This window comes from Aquarana catesbeiana, linkage group LG03 (genome assembly GCF_042186555.1).
Source record: "Aquarana catesbeiana isolate 2022-GZ linkage group LG03, ASM4218655v1, whole genome shotgun sequence".
NCBI classification, from domain to species: Eukaryota; Metazoa; Chordata; class Amphibia; order Anura; family Ranidae; genus Aquarana; species Aquarana catesbeiana.
In genome coordinates, this window is record NC_133326.1 from 611,582,802 (window position 1) to 611,593,999 (window position 11,198).

The 11,198-nt window shown below is 40.8% G+C and overlaps 1 protein-coding gene across 3 annotated transcripts in view; it reads left to right on the forward strand.

The window, feature by feature from the left end:
• BNIP3L (BCL2 interacting protein 3 like) overlaps window positions 1-9,179 on the forward strand; it is a 65,007-nt gene extending 55,828 nt beyond the window's left edge. For all 3 annotated transcript variants that reach the window (XM_073622245.1, XM_073622243.1, XM_073622244.1), the window contains exon 6: window positions 2,606-9,179. In XM_073622245.1, coding sequence (XP_073478346.1) covers window positions 2,606-2,654 — 49 coding nt within the window. In that variant the 3' untranslated portion in view covers window positions 2,655-9,179. The remainder of the gene's footprint in view (window positions 1-2,605) is intronic.
• The last annotated feature ends 2,019 nt before the right edge of the window (window positions 9,180-11,198 follow it).

An 11,198-nucleotide genomic window follows, 5' to 3' on the forward strand; every position in this document is an offset into this window, starting at 1 on the left:
AAACCAAAAATCTAATATATTGCAGCTTGCCATTTCTTTAAGTGGGTAGTTTTCTTTTTTTTTCCCTTTACTTTAACTCAATGATCCTGCCAGTAACATACTTGCTGTCCTAGTATGATAGACACTGCTAATGGTCTGAATCTATGGAGCAGCATTGTCACCCTAGGACAGGAGTGTGTAAAAGACTACATAACACCTCCTCCTCCCCTCATATCCATAACATGGCAGTTCAGAGGTGAACTTGGCAGGGCAGATAACTGTGTTTGAGAAAACAAATCAAGTAACTATAGACTTGTTAGTTTAACGTCTACAGTTGAGAAGATACTGGAGAGTTTAGTAAAAGACCACATAGACGGGTTCTTGCTAGAAATAGACATTAAGCAACTGACGGCAGGGATTCGTGAAAGACAGAAGTTGTCAGACAAATCTGATTTCTTTTTATGAGGAGGTAAGTAAAACCTTAGACACAAGGGTGGCTGTGGATGTGGTATACTTGGATTTTGCAAAAGCATTTGACACAGTTCCCCACACACAGCTAATGTGTAAGGTAAAGTCTACAGGCTTGGAAAAATCAGATTGTAATTGGATAGAAAACTGGCTAAAAGACCAAATTCAGATTCAGAGTAGTGGTTAATGATTCATCCTCTGACTGGCCTAAGGTTATCGGTGGTGTACCCCAAGGTTCAGTGTTAGGACCCTTTCAGTCTTTGCAGATGACACCAAGCTATGCAGTGGAATAATGTCCTTAGAGGATTTCTCCAACTTTCAAGCAGACCTCAATGCACTGTTTAATAGGGCAACTATGTGGCAAATGACGTTTAAAGTGGTTCTAAAGGAAGAAAGTTTTTTATTATTAAGCATTAGCATTAACTAAAAAATCTTCTGTATGCAGCAGCCCCCCTAATGGTGGTATTTGATCATCAGAGATGATCAAATACCACCAAAAGAAAACTTTATTTGTGGGGAAAAATAAGGACGTCAATTTTGTTTGGGTACAGAGTCACGCGACCGTGCAATTGTCGGTTAAAGCAACGCAGTGCCGCGTCGCAAAAAAGTGCTCTGGTCATTGAGCAGCCAAATCTTCCGGTGCTGAAGTGGTTAATATCACTTTAATGTTGATAAATGTAAAGTTATGCACTTGGGGGCTAAGAATATGCATGCATCATACATATTGGGGGGGGGGAGGGGGGGTACAACTGGGAGAATCCATGGTGGAGAAGGATCTAGGTGTTCTGGTAGATCATAAGCCTAATAAAGGCATGACATGCCAAGCTGTAGTTTCCAAAGCAAGCAAAATTATTTCTTGTATTAAGAGAGGTATGGACTCCAGAGAGAGATATATCATTTTGCCCCTGTACAAATCATTAGCAAGACCTCACCTGGAATATGCAGTTCAGTTTTGGGCACCAGTTCACAAAAAGGATATTTGGGAACTGGAGAGTGCAGAGAAGGGCAACCAAACTGATAAGAGGCATGGAGGAGCTCAGCTATGAGGACAGATAAGAGGAACTGAATTTATTCTCTCTTGAGATTAGGGGGGGGATATGATCAACATGTACATATACATAAGGGGTCCATATAGTGAACTTGGTGTTGAGTTCTTCACCTTAAGGTCATCACAGAGGCCAAGGGGGCACTCTCTGAATAAGGAAAGGCTTCTTCACAGAAAGAGCTGTGAAAATGTGGAATAGACTCCCTCAAGAGCTGGTTTTGGTTCAGTAGATAGTTTTAAAAAAGGCCTAGATTCTTTACATAATATAACTGGGTACTAACATTTATAGGTAAAGTTGATCCAGGGAATATTCGATTGCTTCTTGGGGGGGCCTGTAAGGAATTTTTCCCCCCTGCTAGAGCACATTGGGTCATGCTTTATTGGGTTTTTTCTGCCTTTGTCTGGATCAACTGTGGATAGTATCGTATATATGAAGGTGGGTGTGTGTGTGTGTGTTTTTTTTTTTTTGTTTTTTTTTCTATGTTGGTTGAACTGGATGGACTTGTGTCTTTTTTTTTTTTTTTTTTTTTTCCAGATTAACTATATAACTATGGTTTACGCTTTCAATACTTTATCAGACTGACTGGTATGATATTTTATTTTTGGATGATCATAATGAAATAACGTTTTTAGTTTTAATAGGTCTTCCAAGTCTCTTGTGATTTGAGAGATTGAGATTTAGAGATTGAGTACATTCTTGCTTCAGTTAGGGCCAGTTCACACTGGTGCATTGTTAGTGTTTTAAAGCGTTGTCTTAAAATGTAAAACCACACATATGCTTTTTGCATATGTTTTCATCCCTGGTCATCTGGGAAAAAACTGAATTGTGGCTTTAAAAAATGCACCTTTAAAGTGTGGTGTGTTTTTTGGTGCTTTTCCATTGATTGTGAAATACGCACCAAAAATGTAGAGTATTTAAAAAAACATGTACCACAGAGATATGAACATATAGAACTTAGACTATTTTTTCATGTTGTTTTTATCACACTGCAAAGGTGCTTTTTAGTAAGGCAAAAGCATACTAGTTATGAAACAAGTCATTGATATTAAATGCTGATGTGTTTAAGTTATTCTTATTGTGTAACTAATTTATTATCTTGTATATATTTTTAGTATATACATTGGAAAGAGGCTGACCCTTCCATCTGCCAGTTCCTATTGATGGAGCATGATGTGGAATTGAACCTGTGACCCTGTGAAGATGTGTTTCTGTCACATTTGTGCATTCGAACTTTGCACCATGTTAAGCATGACTCAAAGCACCCTCTTCCTTTCACCCATCTTTCAAACCGGGGGAAACCTTTTTTTTCTTTTTTTTAGCCATCTTGTAGGTTCAGAGCACCAGTCCATAATGTGAAGATCCTGATTTACCCAACAGAGAATAACTTGTTTCCTGATACTTCTCTGCAGAGCCAGAAACACCGCTTTCCCTGGGGAGAAAAAAAATGATCTGATTCAGGCCAGCAAAGATTTTTCTGTCCAAACCTGGATGAATACAACAGAGATTCTGCAGCTTGTGTTTGGATCAAGCTAGCAGTTCACTTGCTGTTGTCATCTGAATCATACAGAGCTTTCACTCTTACTGTTTAGGTGATGATCAGAAGCACTCATTGTCATTGGATGGATAAGGCTGTCTGTGCCCTCCCTAGCTTGGAGTAATTCACCAATTTCGGGTGTCTTGGTGAGGCCAGCAGTGCTCTAAGGTTGCAGGCCACCAGCGTTGCTTGATGTCTATGACCGAATGACGCCACCAGAGTTTTTGCTTGATGTCACTGTCTGGATGACAACAACAGTGCTTGAAGTAACTTTGTGCGGATTACATTTGCTGTCTTTTCCTTGTCATTAGATGAAGCTGGTCACTGAACGGAGCTGGTAGTAGTTGCGTGGATGAAGTTTGAAGTGCTTTCCATGACATTAGGTGAAGCCACCCAACCTATAAATTTACACATCCCTTTGATGGAGAGTAAATACATTGGCCTTTGCCACATACAGGAGCTCTGGATCTACAAATAACAACCCACTAACTTTCAAAGTGAGAAAATCCATGAATACCTTCAGCCTGCAGAAGGTTGAGCATTCATCCAGTCCCACCTCCACGTGGTGAAAAAGTAGTCCACTGGTAAACCATTTTAGGGACTGTATCATGGAGACTTAAAAAAAAAAAAAAAAATCGGTAGCAAGTATATCTTTTTCAGATTCCATCTCAGTATTGCCACAAAAATATTTGGGATTTGATACAGAGAAGGTTTTACAACAATGGTAGCTCATTGGAAAGATTTAGCATCATATATAAAATGCATCTTTACATAATCCAGGTATTACATCCTAGTGATCTGTACTGAACGTGAGCATCTCATGCCTGATAGAATCCATTACCTCTTCGGGTTTAGTACAGTACCCATGCACTGCCCTCTGTTTATATAATGATGTATACCACCATTGTAGTATGTGAAGATTATAATCAAATGTAGCATATCCTTTATCGGAATCCGCTGGGATCGTCTCCCTGTAACATGAATAACAGCACCTAGTTAAACTGAGGATTCTTAACGCTCTTTAAGAAGAACGTTAATTCAGGCTGTGGGCCTGAACAGAACACTGCACAATCCCTCACTGACTTGTCCTTGCATTATGAGCTCAAGGGCAGAGTATTACCTTAACACAATCTATACTATCCTCATCACTCCTCTGCCTGTCTCCGAGCTGGAAATCTGCCCAATTTCCTCTTTTTATGTCTGTTTTTTTTTTTTTTTTTTAGGTTGTTTGTGTCTTAATGTAAAATGTGAATTTGTAATGCTAGAAGATCCTGAAGAGCCTTCAATGCTAGGATATCCATCTTTTGAGGATCATATCTACTGCTTATGACAAAGATGTCTATTTTTTTTTTTGGCTAATTGGCACAGGTGCTGGTAAAAATGGGCTAGTCAAAAAGCTTACGGAAGACTTCATTGGAAGGTGCTTGGTGTGCTAATGTCTATATGATCTGCCTAATAAATTAGGCCCTTTATAACTATCAAAACTAAACATTAATGTTTGGATAGAGAGTTAGAATAATAAAAAAATAATAATAAAGAACAAGAGCACTTATAATCTACTTTTGTGGGCTTAATGAGTTTAAGTTTATGCTGCCTAAGCATATCCAAATAGTAGAAAAGTTGGTTTAGAATTGGCCATCCTTTTAATGCCCCAAAACCTTGGATTCTACACCATGTTCTTGCTCCTGCCCACCTGCGCATGTATGAGAAGGTGGGATCTTTGTCAAACCAAGCAATTTTCATGATGATGATGTCAAAAAAGTCACCCTGTAACCAATATCTTACTGTAGCAGAAAGATGTATTCACAACATGCTTTTGGGCTTTGGGCATGTGTAGACTGGCCAAATCCAAATGAGTTTTTCTGCTGTGTGATGTGCTTTGATATGTGCTGTAAATAATTAAGCCCCCAAAAGTGTAAGTGCACTTACTTATTGCAAATATGTGTCAAAATACATTTGCAAAAATCAGTTGCTTTTAAAGGGGACATTTGGACATCCCTCCCTTTATGGAAAATGTGTGTAATATCAGAGAGGGTCCATTCCTTTCACAGCTCCTGGACTTTAATTGTAGTAATAAGGGTATGTTCACACCGGCTGATGTGCGGTCTGGCCAATATCAGCAGTGATGATGCGCTGATCTTGGCACAGCCCACTGTTCCTTTTTTTTTTTTTCGCTGGCCGCATGTACAAGGCAGTGGATTGCCTTGCACTTTACTGTGCTAAAAAAAGTACTGCACGCAGTACATATTTTCACCGTCGCACACCACTGCAATGCAAATTATGTGAACTGGGCAGATAGAGAGACGTGGCATTTTGCCTCGTCCTGCGGTCCTACTGCACTGGAAATAGCTACCCAACGCAGTCCTACCACATATGGTGTGAGTGTACCCTAAGACTTGAGTACATGGGCATGTATTTATAATAGAATTACTTTTCTCCCCTTACTATGAGAATGCAGCTTGAAACAACTCACAAAGAAGGCAGAATCACCTCACAAGGAACTTGTAAGGTTTTCAGAAAAGTCTGAAGTTGCAATACACCTCATAGTATGCTGCATTTGGTCATTTACAAAAGTTCATATGTAGATTCAGCCTTTTGGGGAAATTGGGTATCACAATGCGGCCACATAGTAAGATGCTTCTATGTATGTTTGAACTGCTGTATTTTTTATTGTCTTGGCTTAATGAGCCAAGAACTGCAAGCAAAAGCAGAATCTGGGCTTCTCAGTTTTGTATTTTCCCCCATAACTAAAGGAGGAGCCCAACGTCCATGCCTAAGGCTATAAACTTTTATTTCTAAGTTGTCCCTTGAACCAGGTATATGATACCTTTTTGACAAGAGTGTCCAGTTAATGTGCAGTTAATAGAACTTTCCAGGTTTTTTATAGAGAACATAGAAACTTAGAGGAGTGATGGCAGAAAAAGACCAAGAGGTCTCGACCCCCTTTTTTAGAACAGATTTTTTTTTTTTTTTTTAACCTTTTTGATAAAAGATTTTGTTTTTCCCAATTGTTTATAAATTCACCTGCTGTTTACTGACTCACTGTCTGTTCCAAGCATCAACTACTCTTTTAGGCCAGGTTCACACTGGTACAACACGACTGTTGTACAACTGTCGATCCTACTTTGCCCTGCGATATTGGGTCTCCTTCCATTCGACTTGAATGAACAGGATACGATTTTGCTCTGACTTTGAGATAGTCCGACTTGTCCTTTTTGACCAATCAAAACAATCCCAGTGTGACAAATTTATTTTGCTGCTGCTGTAATTACCATGTCTGATGTCATAAGTCGGATGGTTAGGACAAGGATCCGACTTCAATGATATTGACTGGGCTGAAGTTAGACCAAAGGAGTGCAGGAACCTTTTTCAAAGTCAGACTAGGTAAGAAGGCTCTCATAGGGAACCATTGATTTGTACTCGTCGTGCAACATGTGCTCCTAAAGTTGGCGCGTATGTTGCACCAGTGTGAACCAGACTTTAGTCAAATAATACTTTGTACGTTTAGTGTTGTTTATGTTGTTAAAACGGCAACCAAGCAGCTGAGATCGCTAATTACTAAACTCTAAGGAGGAAATGGGGGAGATTTACTAAAACTGGAGCACACCAAATCTGGTGCAGCTGTGCCTAGTAACCAATCAGCTTCTAATTTCAGCTTATTCAAATAAGCTTTGACAATAAGCCCTCATGCACACAGGCTGTTAAAAAAACATTATGAAAACGCCAGTATCTTTGCAGTGATTTTTTTAAACTTTTTTCAGCGTTTTTGCAATAGCGTTTTTTAGCGGTTTTTAGCGTTTTTGAGCGTTTTTCCGCATTGGCGTTTTTGAGCGTTTTTTTTTTTTTTTTCAAATTTTTTTTTTTTTTTTTTCAATGGATCAAAAACGCTAAAAAACGTTGGTGAATGACGTTTTTCAGCGTTTTTCAGCGTTTTTCAGCGTTAGAGCGTTTTTACAGCTGAAAAACGTCTTTCAGAACCCACTGGTCCTGGGTTTTTTTTACAGCTTAAAAACGCCTATGCCATTTGCAGCTCAAAAACGCCTAGGTGGGCATGAAGCCATAGACTAACATAGACAGGCCTTTTTAAGCTGCAAAAAAAGCTCAAAAAAGCAGCTGTAAACGTCCGTGTGCATGAGGACTTAAACCTGGAAGCTGATTGGTTACTAGGTACAGCTGCACCAGATTCTGGGTGCAGCAGTTTTAGTAAATCTCTCCCATTGAGTTCTGTACCATGGTAATAATTTAGGGATTGCTTACACCAAAACCAAGAAACCGTTTCACTGGAAGCAAGTAAATGAAAGAAAAACTTTGATTTCTACTTTTTTTTTTTTCTTTTCTTTTCTTTTTTTTTTTTTTTTTTTTTTTGCTCGGCATGTGCTGAGACTATCAGAAAATTTGTACTCAACTAAAGATGTTAGGAAGGACGCTATAGATTTATCATCTTAAAATCACCCACAAACAGAAAATGTTAATTTTTTGGTGGTTGTATTTAAAAATTGTTTTCCACACTGGGGTTCTTCAGATTCCTGCTTGTGGCAGTGGGGAGGGGTTTGTCACCCTGCACTGCCTTTGTTTTTACAGTGTGCAGAGTGTACCTGTGAGCACAATTTGTCAACTCCTATGTATTGCTAATAAGACCATTTGAGCAGCGGCAGAACCATTGTTACAGGCAAGCAATATGGTGGCAACACCTAACTAAGTCTCATGTAGGCTTCACACAAACAACTTCTTTAAATTGTAATGCATAGACCTTTTACTATCGTTAAATAGAATGCTTAAACAGAAGAGAAAGTAATTTTCAGTCTTTGATATTGAGCTGGAGGAAATTATCAGAATATATCCATTTATAAGTTGTTGGTAAGTCTTTTATACACTGTTAAATACCTTTTTATATAGGATAGGTTGTTATGCAGTAGAGGACCATTCAACACATTCCAGCCCATATACAACACAGCTCACCACATGATTTACTTGCATCTGTGGATTTTGGCTTTACACCCTGCAGTAATAATATCAGGTCCTACCAACATTTTGTAGGTCTATAAAACAGTTTTAAACCCTCTGGGGACTCTGAGGTCCTCCATATCCCTTAATGGTAATCCAAAACACATCAGACCTGTTAAAGAATTACCTGTTAACAGGATTAGGCTCCCTTGGTTTACCAGCTGCCCACTCCTAGTGACGGCCATGGTGTGGGATCCGTTTACAACAGACTCCTCTCCTGCTTTGTGGCCATATTCTGGGGGTTGTGGACTGTCTGTCAACAAATGGAGCTCAGTCTCAGTAAGAGGCACTAATTTAGTAGATCTAATAGCTAGCAGCAAAAGAACTCAAGATCCCCAGAGGATTTAGGATTGAGCTTCATTCTATAGTGACTAATATGTTGAGTCGCAATAATTGTAACCCTTTCACTGTAATTGACTCTAGGGTACAAATCCAGATGGTCCTCATCATGTAGGTTCATAATCCAGTGTTATATTTATAAGTGCTTATGTGTTCTATATTTGCAGGAAAACGTACACAAGTTTACATGCAAGAAATAAAGGGGCCTCATGTATCTATCTAAGTTTCTCGAATATTATCTGGGTTGTCTACAGCAACCAGTCAGCTTGTCTTTAATTTACTAACCTGCCCCACAAACAATGGAAAGCTGATTGGTCGCATGCAGGCAACAACTCACTTCTTCTCTCAGACACTTCCAACATGTGGCCCAAAATGGCTGCCACAAGGAGGATGCGCAGAAGCCTGGGTTTACCTTCCTCAGCAGCCCACTGATGTGGAAGCAGAAGATTTTGATGTTGACGGCACTCTTATAATTTAATGTTTTACAGTGGCAAATGTAATATTTAGTTATGTAAAAGAGCACCTGTTCCCTAAACCTTGTGATGGTGTCATTTTGTGGGCTAGAACAATATGAGAATGTATCCTATCAGTTAAATAGTGCTGGCTGTGGTTCTACATAAGCTGATACGACTGCATTCCTGGGAGTATTGTGTTAGGCCTTAAAGTTGCCACCTCCTCTGAGACAACAAGTGCTCTGTATATGAACCAGTGTGATGGCGCATACTCTAAAGTAGCCCTAAAACCCAGTTACCGGGAAATGCCTAAATTGTAGCTGTTAATCATTTTGTACCATTAAAACTCTCACTAAAGCCATGTCTCGGTTTGATTTTATTTCAAAGACAATACATTGGGAAGTAGCTGTGGTAATTAGGATTCCCTGGAAATTATATTGTGAGACTCTGTATTTCTTTTACCCCCCCCCGCCACCCTGGTCCTTGGTACAAGCCAGGAGTCAAACCCTGTGTAAGCTTCAGGCTGGAAAATGTTCGAGTTTACACAGGGTGGATTACATCAACCCCTCCCTCATCTCAGAATCTTTGGGTCTGGCAATTGACTGCAAAGGCCTGAGCACTGAATCTTGGAGGTGGTCCGTACCTAGAAGCATTGGGTGTTTCACAAAGGCTTTTACAGGGCAGTGGGAAATGCAAGCAAGGTGAGTATAGGTATGGTAGGGGCTAGAAATAGTATATAAAAAAAAGGCACAGGATACAAAACCGTAGGGGTCACCTAGGGCCTTAGTTCACTAAGGCTGGAAATACATCTAAATTTACTCACTAATTAGTTGACATTGCTAAATTCTATAGGGTGTCTGTTTCCCTGCAAAGGTAAAGCATAATGGGCTACTATGCATCGCATAGTAGCCCATTATGTGACACTTACCTGCAGGAAAAGCCCGCGATGTCCCTGCCTTCCTCGCTAGCAGCGAGCGTCCATTCTTCACCCCTCTTCCTTCCGGGGCCACGAACTCCGACTCTGTGACTGGCCAGAATCGCATGACGTCACTCCTGCGCATGCGCGCGGGAGCTGTCAGTCACGGCATGACCTGAGCTAGAAACGGCACAGCATAACCCTTCCAACTCTGGCGCTTGCGCAGAAGAAATCGCCGTACGGCGGTTTGCAAATATCTCCTAGACTGCGTAGGTCTAGGAGATATTTCAAGCACCTACAGGTAAGCCTTAATCTAGGCTTTACCTGTAGGTTAAAGTGGTCTGTAAGGGTTTACAACCACTTTAAATTCCCTCGTCCCAGGAAGTTTTAGTCCCTTGCTGTGTCCCGGTATCTAAGTATGAAGTTCTGTTACTAATGCTGCCCAGCTCTGCCCTTTTGCCATGTACAAATGACTCACCTGCAGACCCTGTGTTTACATGTAAATAACATGCATTGATATGTAAATAGCTGCGGACCATGCCCCCCTGAGGCCATATACACCATCACCCCTGCTGAATGCTGCCCACTGGGGAGGTAAAGGGGCATGCTTGAAAGTCCTGCCTGCAACTATGGTCATTAACCCTAACATCAGCCTTTTCTGCAAATTGGAGGTGGAACCTCCAATTTGGAAATTGGAGGTGGGGCAAAATTCCTTCCATTGATACCAACGATGGGGCACTATTCCTCCAATGACACCAACAATGGGGCAAGAGTCCTCCAACTAACACCAAAGACAGGGCATTGTTTACTCCTAGTGGATGCCAGGACATCATCTATTCCCAGTGGCCCTAGTCTGGCCCCCCTAAACTCTGGGGGACAGTACACTGGCCCTTTTTAAAAAAACGTTTGTAGAGCCCTGTTCTTTCTGGCAGGTCTCGCTGTTCTCCTTATTCTGGCTGTACTTTACTTTTTCAAGCAATGTCTGACCCCTTCAAGTGATTGTAAAGTCTTGTTTAAAAAAAACAAAAAAAAAAACAAACATGTTATACTTACCTCCTCTGTGCAGTTGGTTTTGCACAGAGCGAGCAGCCCAAATCCTCCTCTACTCGGGTCCTGTTTTGCTGCTACCTCCTATCAAGTGCCCCCACAGTCAGCAGCTTCCTATGGAGCAGCTGAGCCATAGCTCCGTGTGTCCATTCAGACACTGACCCAGCCCTGCCTGCCCCCTCTCTCCCCTAAATGACTGACTGACTTTGATTGACAGCCGCAGGAGCCAATGGTGCCACTGCTGTTTCTCAGCCAATCAGAAGGAGTGTCCCGGACGACATAGACATTCATGGACATTGCTGGAAAGAGATGGGGCTCAGGTAAGTAATTAGGGGGTGCTGGGGAGGCTGCTACACACAAAAGTTTTTTTTATCTTAATGCATAGAATGCATTAAGATAAAAAACCTTCTGCC